The following is a 23,010-nucleotide window of genomic DNA, read 5'->3' on the forward strand; positions in this document are numbered from 1 at the left end:
GCGTGACTACCATTCGGTTTTGAGAGAGAGAACGTTGGTTCGAATCTCGGAGAAAGACCAAAATGCAGGAAAAGTTTTTTCTAATAGCGGTCGCCCCTCGGCAGGCAATGGCAAACCTCCGAGTGTATTTCTGCCATGAAAAAGCTCCTCATAAAAATATCGGCCGTTCGGAATCGGCTTGAAACTGTAGGTCCCTCCATTTGTGGAACAACATCAAGACGCACAATACAAATAGGAGGAGGAGCTCGGCCAAACACACAAAAAGGATGTACGCGCCAATTATACATATATATATAAGTTTTTTTCCGAGTTGGCGTTGGTAATTCCTCAAAAAGTACTAAACCCATTGATTTGAATTTTTAATATGATATTTAGTAGACTAGTGGCTCCCGCGGGTAGCAGAATTCTAATTTTATAATCAATTTTTCGTTTTTTTTAAGAGCGGGAACGTGACAAAAAATCCTTTTTTTTTGTTTTTCCAATAAACAGATAAAATATCTAGAATTTTTTTTTTTTGTAAATCTGCTACCCGACATACCTCTTGATGAATAATCGACCGAAGGTTATTTTTTCAGACGTACCTAAGCAGCCCAATCTGTTACGCCAGTGGCATGTGTTACGTCAGAGGAAGCAATTTTTTTTTAATATTGTCATTGAAAAAAATTTTTTTTTTGCAAAATAAAGAATTGATCTAATGAATAAAAACGATTTTCAATAGTTTTTCTTCAATTTCCAACGCCTTCAATTTTCACATCTCCAGATCAGAAAGGTTCCTTAAGCTGCAATTAGTGGTGCCTTACCTTAGCAATAACCGTAATCGTAATCAGTTGTTCTTATCAAACATATGGGCATCACTGTAAACGATTATAGGTGTCGCACCATAACACCATAACTATAACCGTAGCCGTATGTATCTATTGAGCTTTGGTTTTCCCCGTAACCGTAAGGAGCTATGAAATACTTTACATTTGTTTTGAACTTTGCGATACAAATTTGAATATTAGAAATAAGCGACGAAATATTATTTGACTTAATGCAAAATTATCCGTGTTTTTGTGACAAAATGCAAATGTCGTCATTAAGTCCATTTCAATATCAGCTACCAATAAATGCTGTTATGTTGCGGCTATGGTTATGGTTACGGCTATAGGGTTATATAGCACCACTAGCTGCACCATTTAAGCTGACTCCGAACGGCAAATGCTTTTTATGAGGAGCTTTTTCAGGGAAGAAAAACACTCGGAGGTTTGCCATTGTCTGCCAAGCGGCGACCGCTATTTCCCCCCGGGGCCCGGATATGCTCTCTACTAACACAATACCTTAGTGGATTGACAGTAGGCTAAATATGACCGCACAATCGGGCTATTGTGGTAGCTGCATAAACATGCCCTATACATATTTGTGGAATGGCGCTGGAGTGGCAAAGTGAGAGGTCCTTAGCCGCATTTAAAAAACGGTTGTTCCGGTAACTTAGAACCGACTGTCGTACGAACAACCTACTAATTTGCTTCAGATCCAGTTAATTTACATTTGGAAGTCATCACATTAATGAATTTTGGAATGATGTGTATTTTCATAAAGAGGGTCAATAAAAAGTATACCTTAAAAAAAGTTCCAAAGAAAAATAAACTACTCTGACGAACATGAGTTTTTGCAATTTGTTTCGCTTGATAGAAAAATGCTGAAAACTGTTTCAGGGTATTACACCTTCCCTGATCTTTATTTTCTGAAGCCATATATGTTAATTTAACAATATCTCAATAAACGTTTGTAATATAATTTATTCCATGAAAATAATTTGTCGGATTGTAATTCTTCAAAGTACTACAATAAAACATACAGCCTATAAATCAAATGCTGTTCTATACATATTTAGTACTCGTACAATTATTTAGAATGTTACTCTTAAATCAAAATTTTCGAACTTTCATACAAACATATACACACAGTTTAACCGTCACTCATTCTTTAACCGAAATGTATACTATTTAGGTACTCCTTTCTTCAGTAATCCCAGCACTCGATTCCTCACGTTGACGTATACGTTGCAATAGTTCCTCTTTCCAACGTTCTTCCGGCACACCCGCAGCCCAATCCGGCACCACAGCATTCGGTAGTGTTATATTTGCCATGACATTTAAGATCTACATTTATTGTAGTTATATTAGCACATATACATATACACAAACTTATGCAAAATAAAAAAAAAATTATCTTAGTTACCTGCGTCGTTTTTGTATTGTCTAATTCCAATTGCAGCTCTTTAGGCCGCGGTTCATTCCACACCTGTCTTTCAATTTCAGCATCGGCACTCTCTACCGCTGGCAAATTTGTAGGCGCACCATTTCCACAAGCACTTTCACCATCAGCGATTTGTAATGTTTCTTCGGAATCATCGTCCATAGAAATGTTATCATCCATTGATGTGTCAATGACATCGTCACCCATGGGTAACGGTTGGTAGCCAGCATAAGCATCCGCAGTGTTAATTTCATTATCACTATCGTCGCTAGGCACTGGAGGATGATGTACGTTTGACTGTATCGCGTGAATATCTTCCTCTCCAGGATCGCCTGGTAATTCAGGTGCGCCCATATTAGTAAGCTTTTATTATTTTGTTTGAGAGCTCTTAGTATCCACTTTGTTTGTAAATTAATCAATTGCTTTTAATCGAACAGCTGATTTTGACAACCGTGGGAGTGAAGTTGCAACAACGACAACAAAAATGGTGAACTGTGGAGAGATAGGCACTGTTCGTTACGAAATTGGTTCATACAAAGTCGTACAAATTATTACGATACAACTTAGTAGTATTTGACTTGAAATGTTCAAAGATTCTATTTTTTGTTTAATTTTAAAGTACATATTTGTAGGAATATCTTAAATATCTAAATAACTAGATAAGTTATGATTATTTGAAGGTAGTGTTGACGTAGGAGACCGCAGAGTTTTTTATCCTTTTTTAAGTTTATCTCCAAACCATATTTTTCAAACAGTTTTGAACCGATTGATTTAGAAATTGATACGCATCTTTTAAATATATAACACTGTGGAACAAATTCAGGCTAGCAAAAATTAGGTCTATTCTGAGAGTGGTGGGTGAAAATAGAGGCGAAATTAGAAGACCCGTATCGCGCCGTTTGTTTATGTTAGTTCGAATTTTTTTTTAATCGGCCTTCGAATTTTGCAGTCAAATGCCGATTTTCAGTATATTGTTTATATGGTTTTTTGGCTATAACTTCGACTAATTGATATTTTTTCAATCTGTAAAAGCCAAATTATTGCTAGAGACCTGTGCAACAATTATTGTACAATTTTTGAACAAATTGATTTCGAAAACTTTTATGGTTCTTATGAGGCAAAATGTTGGAAAAATTATTATTTTTTCATGTTTTTTGAAAATATTTTCCACAAAACTAAGTGTTTTTACTTTTTTTGTCGTCTATAATATGCTTCTCAGTTTCTTTATTGAATTTCAGTTGAAAAAAAAATTGTCTTAGACGATAATTTGCGCTTTAGGCATACAGTCATAATACAAAACTTGCGTTTTTTGAGCTTAATATTAATTTATTTCTCATTTTTTATTTACCAATTTTGTTCAGTGTTGGTTTTGAAGAAACATAGAAAAAGAAAATATAAAAATATGGAAAAAAATATAATTTTGAAATGTTAATAATGAAAAGTTTTAAGTAGAAAAATAAAATAAATTAAATTAATAATTTGGCCAGCTGCCGTTTAGCAGGCGGCTGTGGATCAACACCACTGCTCTCTCTAATGTCTTGGTCATCGTCATCATCATCAGAGAGATCGATTATTTCGTCCAACAGATATTCTGGATTTTCATCTGTGTCTTCCCCTTCTTCCTCTGTTTCCTCGTCTTCCTCTTCTTCAAAGGTGTTTTTATACCACCAACAAATTTCAGCGAGTATCGCATCTGGAGATTTCTTTCCTCTGTACCTGAAACGAAAATAGTTTTCAATCGTTAACATGTTTAAATTGTGCACTCTGACCAAGATATTAGAAAAATCTAGGAATTCAAAATATGCACACTCTATAGTTACCGTATTTCAAATGGAAGCGCAGTTTGGTGATGACGTTCGCCTTGCTCATCAGATTCAGTTGGCAACTGTTGAGCGAGTTTTTCAAGATGCTGATGCAAGAGATGAATTTTGTATGACATATTAACCCCAATTTCAGCGAAAGCTGCCAACATGTTTGCAACAGATTGCCTGTAGTTTTCTTCGCGTTCTTTACCCAAAAGTCCTTTGATGACTGCTTTCAATGCGAGCCATGCATTTAATTCTCGGTCTGTCAGAACTTGCTCAAAATCTTGACGACTCATTAGTTTCCGTATGTCGAGACCATTAACAACCCCTTCCTGAATTTTGGCCTTACTTAATCTTGGGAAAATGTCTTTCAAGCGGTTGAATACTGCTGGTCTTTTGCGATACATTTCAAAAAATTTTTAGCAATGCCAAGTTAAATGTGGAGCAACGGCAACAAAATTTTCATTTCAGGAACAAGACTTTCGTGTAGCCTATTGTCATTAGGCCATTTTCGCCCAATTCGACTACTCCAGTTATGTTGTTTGTACTGGTTTCTTCCTTTAATATCTTCTCCGTATCGTGAATCCCAATCGCACAAAAAACACGGATATTTTGGACGGCCAGATGCTGTTAAGCCTGTAATCAAGGAAACTACTTTGAGGTCGCAGCAAATGCGCCATTGGTGTTCGTTATATTTGACTACTTCCAGAATGTCTTTCAATTTATCGAAAGTTTCACTAGTGTCAGTGCTATACGCAATCGGAACAGAAGGCATTCTATTTGTCTTGTGCAAAAGCACAACTTTTAAGCTGATTAGTGAACTATCGATAAAGAGACGCCAATCATCTTTTTTATAGGTTAACCCTATCGCCTCCATTAACTTTTCAATATCGTTGCTATAAGCGAAATTTTTTGCATCATTGACATTGAAGAACTTTTGTAACTCTTTTTGGCGTTTTCGATATGCTGTTACTTTTGTACCTTTCGTCAGCAAATTATTTCCTTTCAAAAATGAAGCCAGTCGTTCTGATTTTTTCTGAGTCAAACACAAATTTGCAACAATTCCATCCAATTGGTTTTGTGTTATTAGGATTGGGTCCTTTGATGTTTTATAGGATGTACCTTCACCAGGGTTGAATTCTGAGGAGAAATCCATGGGTGCAGCAGCGGTGGTTGTAGTACTGATACCTGTTTGAAGATCAGTACTTCGGTATGTTGGTACTGGAACGAATTCTGAGTGCGGTAATGGTAATTGGACACTTGACACTGCTACATAAGTTTTATTTTGGGTTTTTTTACATTAGTTTTATGTAATGAATGTGTGTATATCGCACAAATTTTCGACTGATACTATATTTTTTTCCATGATATTTATGTGATGGATTGAAAACTATATTTTAGATAAGAAAAAAACCGAAAAACAATGAGTTGCTTGCCAGATATTAAGAAATAATAAGGAAAACGTTAATATTTCGAACATTTTGTGACTTTCGTCTAAGTAGCTGCCAAAGTATTTAATCCCGTAATTTTCTTTTCAAATTACATTTATTTAAGAAACTGAGAAGCATATTATAGACCACACAAAATGCAAAAAAGACTTAGTTTTGTTGAAAATATTTTCAAAAAACATAAAAAAAAATAATTTTTCCAACATTTTGCTTCATAAGTACCACAAAAATTTTCGAAATCAATTTTTTCAAAAATTGTAATTGTTGCACAGGTCTCTAGCAATAATTTGGCTTTTACAGATTGAAAAAATATCAATTAGTCGACGAGTTATAGCCAAAAAACCATATAAACAATATACTGAAAATCGCCATTTGACTGCAAACTTCGAAGGCCGATTAAAAAAAAATTCGAACTAACATAAACAAACGGCGAAATACGGGTCTTCTAATTTCGCCTCTATTTTCACCCACCACTCTCAGAATGGACCTAATTTTTGCTAGCCTGAATTTGTTCCACAGTGTAATTCACAGAATGGCTTAGAACTTTTTCGTTTTAATAATTTAAAAAAAGATTTCTACATACTTTGCTAAACTTTTAGCGAAGCATAGTCCACTTTAAGTTTTCTGAAGTTGTCAGAAGTTTGGTTCAGATGTGTAAGTGCATGTTCGCGAAGAGCTTTGCTGGTAAGGTAAGTTTCAGTTATGTTGATTTTTACTTTACCGTTTAATAGTCTTATTACCATTTCTCACGCAGTTGCCGCACAGTGCACTGCTGGAATCAAACTCATTTTGAAAGTTGTGGTGTCGATATTTTTTTATAGAAATTATAGACAATAAAACGTCCACATTATCTAGCTTTGCAGCCTAACTCTTAAGATATTCTTAAAAAAAAATTATGAAAAGGTTGCTTCAGGCTATTAGGGGTGCGTCGGGCTTCTGAACTTTAAAACAGTGATTTCAAAGCTATAGAGTATAGACAGATTTATATTATTTATTCACTTGTTCAACCTGAACCTATTTGATGTCATAAAAAACGGAGACTTTAGAAAGTTTAAAATTAAGAGGTCCCGGTGGTCTAGAGCTCGAAAATTTAGGGTATTTTCAGGAGTTTTTTTACAATAAAAAAATAAAAAACGATATTTCAATTTTTATTTAGTTTTTTCTACATACAAAAATGAAAAAAAATTTTTTTAATTTTAATAATTTTAAAAATGGCGCTGAAATTGACCCTCCCGAAATATTGGACCAGAACGGTGTTGTCCATTTTGACTCTTCTATTTATCTGAAACACAAAAACCAAAAAAAAAAAATGAATCAGTGTGACTGTAGCCCAGTGATGTCTTGATATTTTTTTGGTACATTTTTGCTTCGGCGTGCTTCTGCAAATCAGAATTGCCGCAGTTCAAAACTTTGCCGCACTCAGCGCATTTGCATTTAAATGAATCGTTAGCCACAGCTTTCAACCAGCCACTAAAATTGTCGTCTTCAAGCCACTTGTTATTGAACTTTTGTTTCCGATACTTGAATTTTTCTCCTGGTGTTCCTCCGAAGAGTCAGTTGAAGAGGAGGAGCTCATTTCTGTAAAATATATAAATTTTAAATATAAAAAAGCTAAAATTAAAATAATTGCAAACTTACTTCAAAAGTGAAAAGCACCAGAAAACGTGGGACAACTAACAATTTTCGCGCGAAGAAAAAATCGCGTTAGCGTTAACGAAGAAAAAAATGGCAATGTGGCCGTATTAACGCTTTAAAAGTATGCTGCCATAAGGAAAAAAACACTGGCATGAAATCTTACTGCGGCTTTTTATTTGAAATGAACTTTTTTAATATTTCCTGCTATTTTAAAATTTTTTCTGTACTTTTTGAAAATTCCCTACATTTCGAGAATTGAAAAAATCTGTCCTTCTTTTCCTACAAAAATCCCTACATGTAGGGAATTTTCCCTACATTTACCATCACTGCTGTAGCCACGTCCCGCTACTAGAATAAAAATTTTTTTTTGACAAAATGGCGCGGTTTTGAATTTGACACTTTAAAAATCGGTGTTTTTTTAAGTTTTTTAATAAAAAAAATGAAATAATTGAAATAATAATATGATGTTGTGAGCAACATATTAAAATTTCAGACGATTCGGTTGAATATATCTTTTTTTGGCAGCACCAGGCCGAAAAAAGTAGTTTCGATATAAATGGATTTAAAGTTTGAGCGTGCGGACCGCTCTCTACCTAGTTAATGGGACGTAGAAGCTATAATATTGGTAATTTCTGCATGAAAATTTCACAGTATATTCTTAAAATACTATACTTTCGAAAAATCGAAAAACCAAAACTCAATTTTTTGAAATTTCTAGACCACCGGGTCCCCTTAAAACAATACAAAAAATATGTGGTCGTGTTAATTTGTTTGTTATGGAACTCTCTTCAACCACATTGTAGCACCTTAATTTTCATCATACGTATTTTGTTGATAGTAAAACAAAACTTTATAATAGTAAAAACAAAAACAAAAAAATAATAATTGGCGCATACACTTCTGTTATGTGTTTGACCGAGCTCCTTCTCCTCTTTGTGTTGTGTGTCTTGATTTCTTTCCACAAATGGAGGGATCTACAGTTTTAAGTCGAGCAGCGGATAATTTTTTGTTGAGGAGCTTTTCATGGCAGAAATTCACTCTGAGGTTTGCCATCGCCTGCCGAACGGCGACCGCTATTAGATAGAACTTTTTCTATATTTTTGGTGTTTCATGCAGGAATATTGGAACCTAGGCACTTCCGATTGGTAGTCACGCACCAACCCATTCGGCTACGGCGGCCGCCTTAGCTTACGTGCCTATAAAATGAATCCCTTAAAAACACACCCCAAATTTTTCACTTCCGCGTTTGAATCTAAGGAAAATGAAAAATTTTCACAATCAAAACTTGTGTCAAATAATCAATTCAATGAAAATTGTTCATAGAAAAATTTTACAAATTCATCAAAATGTCTTCATTGGTGGTAAATTTTTAATATTTGGACGCTTTTAATTATTTTAAAGAATTAATAACAGAATTCGTTTTTTGTTTTTTGCTTTTTGAAAAGGAAAGTGTGGAAATTCCATCGCATCTGAAGCGGATATTTCTGTACATAAAATTGAAGACGATTGAGAATCTTCCGCATGTTCATGGAAAATTGGAAATACATTTGAGCCAGGCGAAAAATACGCTTACGAAACTTGTGGATGCTTATCCATCCGATAATATTATTGATCTATCGATATTCGATATGTACAAACCCACTTTTAGTCTCATGATTGAGCAAGATAATATTGAGGATATGAATATCCTAAGTGATAATCCATTGCTATTAACCCTCTACCATCGTGCAATGGTGTTGGTGCCACGTGAAGAAGAAGCTGCAGAAGAGCAAGAGGATGAGGAAGAAGAGCAAACAGAAGTTTATGAAGAACAACTAATATCCCTAGCGCAGGGTCATATTGATCTATTGAAGCTCTATACCAAGAAGCGTGAATCGGTCACATTCCATTGCATTTTGTATCCTTTAACGATGAAGAGAACTTCCTTTAGTTCAATCACGACTGCGTGGGAAATATATGCATTGTTACCGTTACTCAAAGACCTGTCTATCCACAACGTAGCCTACATTTCATTCGAGTCTATTTTCAATGTGGAATCCAATCTAGGCGACATCGTAGATTTCTTGGTTGCTGATTTGTGTTTTGAGTCGAAAGTTCCCAACAAAGATAATCAGTATGACAAAATAAAGTTGTGTACATTCGATAAATTCTACAATGAAAAAGTGGCAGGGAATAGCTTGAAACTTACTTGGGCATCCCTGAAAGAAGATGAGCCTAAAAATTACAATTGTCTTGGCATCTTTTGCGATACCTACGTTAATGTGTTCAATATCTTTCGCAAACTTGTACGCGCCGAACACTCGAAAATTAATTTTGAAACGGTCAGTTTGGAAAATCATACAATAGGAAATAATTCAACTCATCGATATGTGTTAACCGAACAATTTGTGCGAATTTTGGAAGATGTTATAGCTTTCGATGAACAGCAGCTACTTGTTGAACTGTATCATATCGATAACCCCGATAAAATAATTGCACAAGGACGTATTGATCTATCAATAATGCTTTATCCAAATGGCAAGTGAAAAATTGATTTAAATATTTATTATGAAAAAATTTATATTAGAAAAACCATATTTAAATTTTTATTTACATTAATTTTGCATCATTAATAGTGAATAGCAAGAGATTTGTAGTGGAGCTGTACAACATGGATAAAATTGAAAGACCAAGAAGCAAAATGGGTTCGGTAATTAAACCAGTAGGACCAACGTTTGCCATTATTTCCATATGTTTACTAACACCCCTAACTGGGTCGTTTATGCTTAATAGTATGGATATACCAATTACTAAACGCCCAATTCCTATAACAAACTTTCGCAGATCATTAAAACATCGCGTAGAGGCTTATCACAAATTTGAAAATCAAATAAAAGAGTTAATTTTTTACATCATACAGAATGATATAAAGAAGTTGGATGATGCTAGAAATATATTTTGTTGCTACAAGGAGAATTTAAATAACAAATTTTTCAAGCTCATCTCTTGCGACTTCAACATTAGAAAACCCACCAAAGATAGCATTGAGTTCCATGTAAGTGTGTATCGATTTTTATAATCAGACAATTTGTAAAATTAAAGAATATGTGAAAGATGTGAAAAATATTCTTCATTCGACCATTTTGAAAAATACCGTTGCAAGTAAGGTTATTATACAATTGCAAAATGCTAAGGTCCTCTGAAAATTATGTGTCTAATAGCATTGACACACCGGGGCGTTAATCCGGATTATCGGGGCAGTTAATCTGATTAAAGTTGTAGTGTGAGAGACGGTTGTTACGCGAAATAGTGAACAGCTTATTGGTTTATTGTGTAGTTTTGTCAGTAAAAGACGGACAAATACGGCTGCCTTGATACTAAGAATTAATTATTTATTAAACAAAAATTTAAATTGCAATTTCTTAAACTGTCCCAAAATATCGAAACAATTAATGTAATTTCGAAAGACTTAGTGTAATGTAGTACTGCATCCAGTGCTTCTTGTTCTTCATTTTAAAAGTTTGATTATATTTCATCCACAATAGATATTAACAGTCGCTTTTACCCTGCGCGTCATACCCATATCAAATCGTAATATCTCTACTTCGTTTGTATGTATGGGTATGTTATAAATAGGCAAACATTTACATCACTTTTAATGCTAAACCTAAACCTAAACATATCATTCAAAAGATATTTTTATGAAGACTCAAGTTTCAAGTATTAGACTAATAGAGCGAAAAAATCAATTCAAGAATGTCAATAATACTCGCACAAATGCTATGCCATGCATACTCGTATATGCCTCCTAAATGTATGCTTTAATATTGAAACTGAATTAAAGCAACCTGTAAAGCAGCGACTTAAGAAAAAGATTTAGATTATGATTTATAGAAGGATTAAATTTAATATTTATATGGAGAAAAGGCTAACGGTAATGATAAAAATAAGAATGAGATAAAGATAAAGGTAAAGATAAAAATAAAGATAAATTTAATTACGTAAAATAAGGACGAGGGTGAAGGTGAATATGTACTCGTATAAGGAAAATAATAAAGATAAAGGTAAGGATAGAGATAGAGACAGAGGTAGAGATAGAAATAGAGATATATATAGAGATTGGCGGGCGCCGTAGTCGAATGGGTTGGTGCGTGACTACCATTCGGAATTCACAGAGAGGTCGTTGGTTCGAATCTCGGTGAAAGCAAAATTAATAAAAACATTTTTCTAATAGCGATCACCCCTCGGCAGGCAATGGCAAACCTCCAAGTGTTTTTCTGCCATGAAAAAGCTCCTCATAAAAATATTTGCCGTTCGGAGTCGGCTTGAAACTGTAGGTCCCTCCATTTGTGGAACAACATCAAGACGCACACCACAAATAGGAGGAAGAGCTCGGCCAAACACCTAACAGAAGTGTACGCGCCAATTATTATTATTTTTTTGTATAGAGATTGAGATAGAAATAGCAATAGAGATAAAGATAAAAATAAAATAAAACGAAACGAAACGAAAGAGAAGGATAAAAATAAATATAAAAATAATGTTAAAGATAAAGATAAAAGAAAAAAAATTAAGAGGATGAAGTTAAAATTAAATTGAAGGTTAAGGAAAGGATAAATATACTCGTAAATGCAAAGCAAAAACAAAAAATAAAGATAAAAATAAATAAATAAATAACAGAATGGAACGGTGAATAAATGTTTTTTTTTTTTTTTGGCGATACAGACAGTGTTAGTTTTCTTAGTCAGCTTCCATAGAGTAATGCAACATTTGAATATTGTTTTCAAAAAGGTTGCATTGCAATATATTGAAAACTGAACGAGTGATTGTGAATCTCCGGAGGTGTATGTACATCAGAACTCACAAAGGGATCATCTGAAATAAAAAAGTCAAAATGGCTTTGTTAAACGCGACGTTTCGTGAGGTATCTCTGGGAGTACTTTTTCTCGTCGATTTTTAAACTTATCGCAGCAGTTGGAAGCCGGAAGAAAAGATCGGGGTGTCGATTTTTCGTTGTTGTAAGAAAAAAAGCAAAAAGTTCCCAGGGATACCAGGTGGATTATGTGAAGAATTATTGTGTAAAAATTTCAAAACGATTGGTCTAGTAAATTTCGAGTTATGGCGTACGCAAGTCGAGCAGGTAAAGAGACCTGGCCTGAGCAACGGGCTCTCAAATACTCATAACTTCGTCAATTTTACTACGATTAACTTGAAATTTTGGCACAAGATTCTTGAGAATTATTCATTCATTACTGCATACTTATGTAGGTGTACTTATATATATTTTTATATATTTCTAGAACCTACTGACCTCCATCTACAGTTATGGTGTGCAGTGTACTTATGATAAATTGCTGAAATTTGGAAACCGAGTGCCACATTATTGGTTGACACAATCGGAAAATGGTCTGCGAATTATTGGATATCTCTCAACTTCGCAATATTTATCTGCGCTTGGGGAGGAAGGCTTAGCAAAAGCGTTTTGCGACAAGGTAAAAAAATCAACGATTTTATGTAAATACTTAAATGCTTTTGTGTTTTACTTTTCCATTTTTTATTTCGGCACAGGCAGAGAAATTGTCTACTGCCAATACCATTTTAACATTTTTCAAACTTGTAATGGACGTGGAAAAACAAGACTTTCAAAAGGCCAAGAAGTATTATTTGCTACCAAAAAATGCACAATTCGAGATGGCTGTGACTTTCACGTAAGAAATATTTGTATTATTTTTTTATATTACTTAAAAAACCTGTTTAGAAATTTGCTGAATTACTGAATTAAAGTTCCACAAACACCTTTTGTTTGATGCTAATGTTGTACAATTTTACTTAAGCTAATTAATTTTAATTTTTATATAAGTATGTGGCAACCCTAATTTGCTTGGATTTCTACTTCAAACAGAATATGTGTTTAAATGTTTATTTCGTTAGTGAGTTTTGAAAAAATAGTTTTAGTAAAATATCAATACATGCAAGTTATTGTACTCAATTTCCGTTTCGGCTTATTTCTGGTGTTTAAGTTGAACTTTGAGCTTTGGTGTATCTTAGTCTAAGAGTCTTATAGTAGAATTGTATGACAAATATTTTTGTGGTATCTTTTTTACCCGTTATATTCCTCTGTTATAAGTATTTTTGCCCTTTCCCTCAAAATAGACAAAAAAGGTCATCTATTGAGGAGTTAAAGGGTAAAAATGTTCCACATAAATATTCGCTGTTGCCTTTTACATTTACCAGCTGAACACATTTTATATCTAAAATGCAAAGATTTCATAGTTTCCTTAGCCGATATACCAAGAGCATGTGCAAAACGGTGAAAACTTTCATCAAATCGCCGATACATGCACATATATTTTTTTGGTCCCACTACCAGAATCCATGCCAGCACATTGTTATTTTTCTTTGTGTTGTACAGAGTAATTAATTTGCGCATACACCCTTTTTGGGGTGTTTAGCCGAGCTCCTCCTCTTGTTTGTGGTGTGCGTCTTGATGTTGTTCCACAAATGGAGGGATCTACAGTTTCAAGCCGACTTCGAACGGCAAATGATTTATTGCAGAAATACACTCGGAGGTTTGGCATTGCCTGCCGAGCGACGATCGCTATAAGAAAAAAAATACCAGTCTAACGGTTAGACGCGATAGAAGTGAAACCTTCCGTAAAACAAACTGAGAGAGAATGAGACGACAGCAGCATTAGGAGCGGGATAATTATAGGTTCATTATAATATTGCTATAAAGTTCATATATTTCATTTATTTTCTTCATTTTATTATTATTCATCCTCAATGTTTTCAATTTCAACAAATGATACGAGTGGCTTATGATAGCTAAAATATGATACAAATGCTTTGGTTTCGATGTTGTCAACATATCTTTGAAATACCGCGTCAATTGTTGTTTTTGGTCGTGTTGTCGATTCAGTGCGATTGTTACACATTTTTAAATTGAATGTTGTATTGAGAAAGTCAATTAAAGGAACCGCTGTGTCCAATGCAAAATTTACGTTAAAATCGCCACTTAAAATCATTGGAACTTTATCGTAATCTTTTCTAAGTATCCGCGATACTTCTGGTGTATACTTTATTAAATTTACGTGAATGAATTCCGTGATGCTATTTATTGATTGATTCCGTGAAATATAAATTGCCACAATTAATACGGTTTTTCCGTTTCTCAATCTGGTTTCGCATGCACATATTTCTCCCACTTTAGAGAGCTGAACAGACAGTGATTCTAGTTGCTGTGCATTTAGATCTATCTGTGGAGTTACAATACGAGCACCGTCATTTTGATTGTGGTATATTGCAACACCGCCTGCAATTGCGGTAAATATTTAAAAATGAAAATATTTGCGAATATAAAAATACGGACGCAATACAGCACACGCGGTTGCTATTATGAGCGTCGTAACGCGTATATTACACAGACGTACTAACATACACGCAAACATTCGTAGGACGCTTGGTCTAAGCAAGTATTAGGTAGTGTAGTATAGGTATACATACATAATGCCTTCTCGCTCACCGTGGCTCCGTAATACGCAGGCGCGCACACATACGTACTAGCATACATACAAACATACATACGTATGACGCTTGAACTAAACACCAAAGCAAGTAATAGGCAGTGTAGTATACATACTACACTACTCACTATACTAGCGTGGCTCAGCAGTACGCAGCCACACACATATACGTATATCAACATATAACGCTTCGTAGTGTCGCTTTTTTGTTTCATCGAGTCTCAAATCACTCCCAACGATTCTAAAGAAGTTTTCACTTCAAAAACTGTTTCTTTATTTTGGTGTTTCACCGATATTCGAAGCTACATTCTCTCTGAATTCTGAATGGTAGTCACGCACCAACTCATTCGGCTACGGCGCACAGTGCGGCCGATTCCCGAAAAGCTGGCCAAAACTCAAAAAATTAAGTAATTGATTCAAAATTTCTTACTCGGGAGTTGTCGGGTCGCTGATTACGAATTTGATCTTAAAATTTTGAAAACCCACCCCCTTCCACCCCTATTGGCCACCCCCTCACGTGAAATAGCGTATATTCAAGAACATAATCAAGATGCATGTAAATTTATATGTTTTCGGGGTCGCAAGGTAGCAAGTGGTAGCAGCTGAATCTTGTTTTATTCAGTAACCATTACTTTTTTGAGTAACCTTTAATAGGTTTCAAAGCAGCATATGACGGCGTTGTATTACTATACAGTTTGAAAACTCAAATTTTATAAAAAAAATTGCAAAAAATGTATCTACGTATTGCTGCAGCTAAAAATTTTGTGTCGAGGTATTGATATGTACTAAAGATTTATCGTATTTTACTAACCTTCCGAAGATGATTCCATTTGGTTTTGTTCAATTTACTCCATTACAAAATCTTTCAAATGTGTACAACTTTCACTATTCATCGACAGTAATACGATGTTCAAACGAAGGCCATGTTGCGACTGAAAATACAGAGGATACTTAGGGTACAGGACGTTGCTATGAACGGTTTTCACTACTCAAGGCATTACTGTAGCCAACCCAAAGACAAAAAAACTCTATCTAGAAACTTTTTTTTTCGACTTTTGGCCAGCTTTTTGGGAATCGGCCGCACTGTGCGGCGGCCGCAGTAGATGAAAGTAAAAAAAATGTTATTTTCCTGTTAAAAGCTTCCTTAACATATTGTTTATACAGTATGCTCAAAAAATATACAATAGCACTTTTTATTGTACTTTTTTTATTCAAATTAAATGAAAAGTAACCCAAGTTCTGACACTTAAGTAAAGGGTTTCCCAATAATAGGTGTTGTGAATGAATGGATTGCGCTATCGAGAGATGATTAACGATTTTTTATGGCCGGAATTGGATGGTGTTGATCTGGACAACGTTTATTTTCGACAAGACGGCGCTACGTGCCACACACGCAACGAAACCATTGATCTTTTACGGGAGAAGTTTCCGGACCGTGTTATCTCTCGAAGAGGTGATTACAACTGGCCATCGAGATTTTGTGATTTAACACCTTGCGAATTTTTTCTTTGGGGCCACGTGAAAGAGAAGGTCTACGCCAACTGCCCAGGGTCGATTCAAGACCTCAAAGATGGAATTCGTAATGCTATAGAGGACATAGGGCAGCCACTTTGCCTGATGTTATTTTAAACTATTAATGGCATACCTTCCTCTTTATAATGAAATAAGCATCCATGAAAAGGGTTTACTTTGACCTCATTTTGTGTGCGAAAAAATAGAACTTAATAAGCATTTAAAATTTACTAAGCATTCAATGGTATTCTTATCGATTAATATTTAATTGATCTTAATACAATTAAGGAATTTTGCTTCTTTGCCAAATGGATCCTCGCGTGGGCGGCCATATATCCTATATCGTGTTGGAAAAGAGTCATATATTTGTTTAACTAAACTTTGAGATAATCGCACCCGTTCGTGTAAACTGCATATTTAAAGTTTTTCACTATTAGCAAATTGTCCACGCTAAAAAAACTCAACTCTCCGTTCAACGCGCTAGCTATGATAAAATATCCACATTACGATCATTAATAAGTGCTTGTGAATTTGGCTGTATTCGCCGCAGCAATATCTTGTCGTCTACGTCTAATTCATCTAAAGGTAGGCCCAGGAAACTTGCTGTTTCAACAGTTGGGGTCCAGAGAGAAAGGGGTGTAAGATGATTGGGTTTAGTGGGACATGTGAAAACGTGGTTAGTGTCGTGCGGGGGACTTCATATGCAGGACATATGTTTAGTATGTTGGGATCATCGATTTTTCGATATTTATGCGTGTGCCTGGTTAAATCAAGACACTGCATTTTGGAAATGGCGGCCTTCTTTAGGAGGATCGTGGCAATGAAACCGTCTAGAACCATCTGAACCGTCTAGACCAGGCAACCTGCAGCTCCCGAGCCACATGAAAACAAAAAAAAAAAAACATTTAAAATCGTTCTGTATCGATTAACGAGAATTAGGCACCGATTCTATCTCTCAGCTACTTGTACTCGCTGACTATAAAAAATTCTTAAACGAAATGAAGACCAGTATTCCGACGTCCTTCTTGACAATAAAGTGTGTTGGCTTTTCAAAGATAAGGTGTTGAAACGTATTGCTTTGTGCTTTATTCAAATAAATATACACGTATTCCTAAATGGTAAAGTCATTAACCATCCTGAATTAGAGAGTTGCAAAAATTTTACTTTACGGTGGATTTCACAGCGAAATTAAATGAGCTGAATCTAAAACTGCAAGGAACAAGGAAAGGGAAACCCTGCCTTTGTTTTGGTAGAAGAATTGTTTGTTTTGAAGAAAAACTAATACGATTTCAATTACTAAAGCAATATCGCGATAAAACCCGTGCAACTGCTGACACGAATTACTTCAGCACAGTCATGAAAAAAATTAAAGATGGATTTGTTGACAGATGTGAGCAATTCAAAACCAATAAAACCAATCCTCTCAACACAATTAGTAACGCAATCCACACTGAGCCATTTGGAATTGACACTGGATCGCTAGAAATGCAATTAATCCATTTAAGAATTTACAAAGTTGAAAATCAAGTTGGAAGTGTAGGAGGTCCAGAAATGCATGTATGTACATACGTAACGCAAAAAAAGCGGACAGCTTTAAAAGAAATGCCGCGAGCTAAGGCACTTGAGTTTTTTCGACGCATGGAATAGTTTTCCTGATTGCTACAGTGAGGTTGAAAAGTTGGCATTTGGAATGCTCCCTATCTTAATTTCGTAATAATAATATAATTAAAATTAAAGTAAGAAGCCAAATAACAAATGAAAAGAGTCGTGCTTGAAAATTATTGTACAACAACAAGTTATGAGCCAAATTTATCCAAAGTTTCTAAAACCATACAAAGCCATCACTCCCATTGAAGTTGTTTGCTCAATTGTCTGTTATTGAAGCAATAGTTAGTTTTGTTAGTAAATGTTTCATTATATTAATTTTTTATTTAAAAAATAAATAATTATCTAATTATGCTATATATATTGGATATTATGTAATTTGTTGTGAAAAACACTACTTATATAAGGTGCGTTTCATAATCATAAGACACCCCTAATTTTTCAAAGTAGTTATATAGATTTCAGAGGAAAATAAACATTTTACACATTGATTAAAGTAACAAAAATTATTTGTTTCTTTAAGGAATTTAGAACTTCTTTTAATTCAAAATGATAAGACACTGTTTAATTAAAGTGATCGGTTAACGAAAGTATACTTCTTTCGAATTTTTGTTTTTCTGTTGCCTAGAATATTTTAGTATTCTATGGAAGCACCATTTGCTTTAGCGACACAAAATAACCTTTTTTCATCGATTCTGCTAACTTTTTAACCAAATTTACATCTAGAGAAGCCCATTCTGCCTTAATTGCCGCTTTAAGCTCGTTGGTGTTGTAAAATTGGCAATTGTTGGCGTAAACTCTTCTGACTAATATACCTCAAATATTTTTTATTGGGTTTAGATTCGGAGAACACGCCGGCCAGTCCATAGTTTCTGTGGAACAATTACGTGGATTCGAACGTTGTCTTGATGAAAAACGAAGGGCACTTCCCGATTATCCTGAATAAAAGGAAGGATACTATTTTTCAAAACGTTTTTGTAGTCCCCACTATTCATTCGCGATGATGTAAACTCTACATATATCAAGAGTTGCTTTCGATGTAAATGCACCCCAAACCATAACAGAACCTCCACCGAAGTTGCGCTTGGAAAATAAGAGGGGGCTCTCCCGCGAATCTCTCCAATAATTTAAAAAACCATCGGGTCCATCAAGTTTCCATTTTTTTCATCCGAAAATATAACCTTTTTAAAAAATAATATGAAATTGGGTAACATTCAAAATATTCCAAATATCTAACTGTGTCCCAGTTGGTGTCTAGGTGTTTTTCTGCAAACTGAAGACGCGCCAGCTTGTGCCGTGGCAAAAGATGGGGTGCTTTTCTTATTTTTGATAATTTTAAATGATTGCACCTTTGTAATGTGCGCTAAACTGTTGTTTTTGAAATCTTATTTTGAACAACAGCGGCCAAGTTGGCGCAAGTCTTAGTCGAGTTAGAAGCTTTTCGTATGATTGCTTGCTGTTCTCGACTTGATAGTGACAATTTTCTTCCCACGGGCTTCAAAAAGTTGTAATTCTCAGCACTCCGTAAAAAATTCCGGGTAACACAATGACTTCTGCCTGTTTTTTTTTTTGCAATTAATTTGATTGACAAGCCTGAATCCTTGTAGACCAAAATTTTTCCACGTTCCTCTTGTGATAATATTGAACCCCTCGGCAGTTTAGGTTAAATTGAATAAAATTATAATTAAAGTCATCCAAAACAACAATCAGCACCTTCTATATCTTCAGAAGCTTATTTTCGACTAGTGTCTTATCATTATGAAACGCTGAAAAGACTAGCAAAAGTGCAGCTTCTTGGAAAAAGATAACGATTCTACAAAATAGAGCGAGTTTTCGCACCAGAAGCAATTGATGGATATCTTAAGTTTATAACTGTTAAAATGACGCCAAATAAAAGCTACTTCAGAGCTTATGGTAGTTCAAAAATTGTATACCAAAAGTGTCTTATGATTATGAAACGCACCTTATGAATAAATAGATATTTTTTCTTATGAATAAGATTAGTTTTATTTTATCAAAAAACTTAATTTATGTGAGTACTATTTATTAATAGCAAGAAAAAATTGTATGACTCTTTGAAAATTTTTGAAATTTTGTAAATTGTAAGTAATATTTGACTCTTCTGATTCAAAAGATTGCCGTCGCCTGGTCTAGACTAATTCTTTTGTGGGTAAAAATAACTGAACTGTGTGCTTTGCCCTAAAATCTCCGGTCCTTAAGAAAATTGTTAAACACTTTTTGTGCTTTTGCTTTCAGAATTTGCAATTCCAGCCACTTAAAAATTCTTTTCGCCAGGATTTTCGTTCATTTATATTTTAATATGGAATAACTTTTCACTATGCAACTGTTAACTGTTCATCTGTTAATATTAATTTGTTTTAAATTTCAGTGAATTGATTCGAATATATATTATATATGTGGAAAATTTGGCAGATGAAGATACATTTAATAAAGCCATGGAGTACTTAATCGTCAATCTGAGAAACACAATTATGCTCTTTCCAGGCGAGATTAGCCTCTGGGTATTGCTGCATTGCGTTTTCAAATATTGCGGATATTTACCGGGCATTAATTATACCCGTTGGCGATATGAGCAATTACCTCATAAAATTGAATTGGAAGGACTTGGTTTACCAACGAATCGTTTTGAATTAGTAAATTCACTTCAAATACAGTTTCCAAATTCGCCCAAGAAAACATTATTCTTAAGCGTTTTTAAAATGATGATACGCTTGGGGTTGTACAAATTTGCTGAGTTCATTTTCAAAGAGTGCGAAGACGAGTGCACTGCATCAGAACGATATCTTATACAGACTACACTAAGGATTCTAACAAATGAAGTTCCAGCTAAATATCCAGCCAAATCGTTTCCAATAAATAAGAGCAAAGGGCGTGAGGACCAAGAGACGGAAAAGGCACTCCTATTGAGCGTCAATGGACATTTGGAATATAGTCGCGGTGCTATAGATTTAGCAATGCAAAATTATGGTAGCATTTTAATGCGATCTAGCGAAATCGAATTCGAATTATATTCTTTGGCTTTGCTACGTTACGGCTTCCATATGTTGAGTAATGGACTATACGAAAACGCTGTGGAAGCATTTAATAAAAGTGAAGGTGACGACGTTAAGATTATTGCTAATTTTGGCTTAGGCAAAGCTTTGTTTAAAGTACGTTTTAAAGTAAATCTGAAGTGATAAGAAAATAATCATAAAATTTAAAAAAATTTCATTCGGCAGATGAAAAGACTGGAAGAGGCGGAACAGGCATTTGCGAATTGTACAACTTTTAAAGTACATATACCTGATGTTTGGGGTTACCTAGCGTTGATCAATCTCCTACAGAATGAAAACTTTAAAGCTCTTGAATTTTGGAAATATGCTAAAATTGTAAATGCAATTAGTGTTCAAAACAAAAAAACTGCTTGTTTTATGATTACATATCTTTTTTTTTATCTAGCACCCAAATGTTGAATTAAGCGAGGACTTGATGCAAGAGTTGGCAAATGTAGATATTTACAACGTTAAGCTTTTTGTGGACAAACCATCGGTGTACTAATCCAAGTGGGCTACTAGTTGCACGTCGAATTGTTTTTCTTCCCAATGTATTACTCACTAATGAAGTGAATCCTCGGTTTAATGAAGTTGAAGAGGTTGGACAAATGCTTCGTTATATCTATAGTTTCGTTATAAATATTTATAGAATATCAAAACCTAGATATAACGGAAAATATGAACTTACCGTCAATATATTCCAGAGATGTTCATGCTCAAAATTTGTTCGTTATATGGCTGGATTATTTTGTTATATTGTGTTTTTCGTTTTATCAAGGTTCGATATATCAATGTTTAACTGTATATGCACTTATATTGTATATACTAGCTAACACCTTACATGTGCTGCTATGCCTCAATAAATAAATAACGTAAAAACAACTAATTAAGAAATATTAAATGAAATTATTGGTGAAAAAATGGGAAAATTTTAACTTTTTTGAACTTTTTACTCCAGAAAGCATTTATGAAAAAATACGCAAAATTTTATTTTAAAAATATCTACATATTAACAACAATTCTGTGACTAATCATAAGGACAAAGTTCGTATAAGTTCTCATAAATCGAATTTAAAAGTTAGATTTAGGATTATAAAAAACTTTAGCGGCCGCCGTAGCCGAATGATTGCTGCATGGCAATTATTCGGAAGTGCATACATAGATTCGAAACCACGAGCACCAATTGATAGAAAGTTTTTTCTAATGTCCGTAATTAAGTTTTTATCAACGACTTTTTAGTAGCTTGCATTGATATTTTAATATGTTTTGAATTATTTGTTTTTTAATAATTTTCGTTTGGTTCACATTTCATAATTTGTATTTCAATTCTATAACTTAAAAACTTCAGTATAAATTTTAATAAATAGAGTTAGTTGTGGCTCTTTTAAAAAATTGCAGAATTAAAGTGAGCTTTTTGAACATTTTTAGTTTTTCCAATTCTTCTTCATTTAATTTTTTTACTAGGCATCTCGACACGAAATGTTTGATTCCTTTCAATGAAGTTGGCAATTCATGTTATGAAATATTTTAAGTCATGTATTGCCAACATCTCAGAAGCAATGGGCTGCCATTTTGCTTGTTTGAGAACCAATTGGTATTTTTTGTGACGCTCATATTGGCAGCATCTTGATAATTGTGATACTTTCCCTTCTTTGCAAAAGAGGATTCAAAGCTCGGTGCCCGTACGGGCTTACTTGTCGACATTTTCCATATGACAATAACATAACGTGGAAATTTGACAGTTGTTATAAAATGAAAAACTGGGTGTCGAGATGTTGACTTATGTTCTATGTTCGATTTAGGTTCTCATAAATCGAATTTAAAAATTAGATTTAGGGAAGATAAAAATATTTGGCGGCGGCCGTAGCCGAATGGGTTGATGCATGCCAACCATTCAAAAATGCTTAGGTTCGAATCCATGTTAAGTTTTTCACACAGGTGAAAAGTAAACATGTTTTTTTATAAAGGCGACACTGCAATGGTAATGTTAAATGACACCTAATACAAAAATATCAACCAGTCTAATCAATCGAATTGTCAAATAAACATTTTTAAATTTATTGTTTTGACTACATGGCTCATCTGATGCGGTAAATTTCAATACTTAAACTTCTAAATCATGCAGAGTTTAACCTTATAATTGCTTAATATAAAAAAATGTATTTACATAATTTTTTAAATGAAACATTTAGCAAGATAATGTGCAACT

At 34.3% G+C, this 23,010-nt stretch overlaps 2 protein-coding genes across 2 annotated transcripts; one reads left to right on the top strand and one right to left on the bottom strand.

Annotated features, from left to right (window-relative positions):
* Positions 1–1,686: 1,686 nt before the first annotated feature.
* LOC128864128 (uncharacterized) lies at positions 1,687–22,209 on the bottom strand. Its single transcript, XM_054103646.1, has 4 exons — positions 21,960–22,209; positions 21,490–21,683; positions 2,224–2,733; positions 1,687–2,144 (listed from the first exon to the last, which is right to left on the bottom strand). The coding sequence occupies exons 3-4, from the start codon at positions 2,593–2,595 to the stop codon at positions 1,989–1,991; spliced, it is 528 nt and encodes a 175-aa protein (XP_053959621.1). The 5' UTR covers positions 2,596–2,733; positions 21,490–21,683; positions 21,960–22,209; the 3' UTR covers positions 1,687–1,988.
* Positions 8,431–21,516, top strand: LOC128864824 (uncharacterized). Its single transcript, XM_054104581.1, has 8 exons — positions 8,431–8,490; positions 8,575–9,646; positions 9,745–10,163; positions 12,409–12,600; positions 12,677–12,816; positions 20,138–20,918; positions 20,988–21,137; positions 21,208–21,516. The coding sequence occupies exons 1-8, from the start codon at positions 8,476–8,478 to the stop codon at positions 21,304–21,306; spliced, it is 2,868 nt and encodes a 955-aa protein (XP_053960556.1). The 5' UTR covers positions 8,431–8,475; the 3' UTR covers positions 21,307–21,516.
* Positions 22,210–23,010: the final 801 nt, after the last annotated feature.

This window comes from Anastrepha ludens, chromosome 5 (genome assembly GCF_028408465.1).
Source record: "Anastrepha ludens isolate Willacy chromosome 5, idAnaLude1.1, whole genome shotgun sequence".
Taxonomy (NCBI): domain Eukaryota; kingdom Metazoa; phylum Arthropoda; class Insecta; order Diptera; family Tephritidae; genus Anastrepha; species Anastrepha ludens.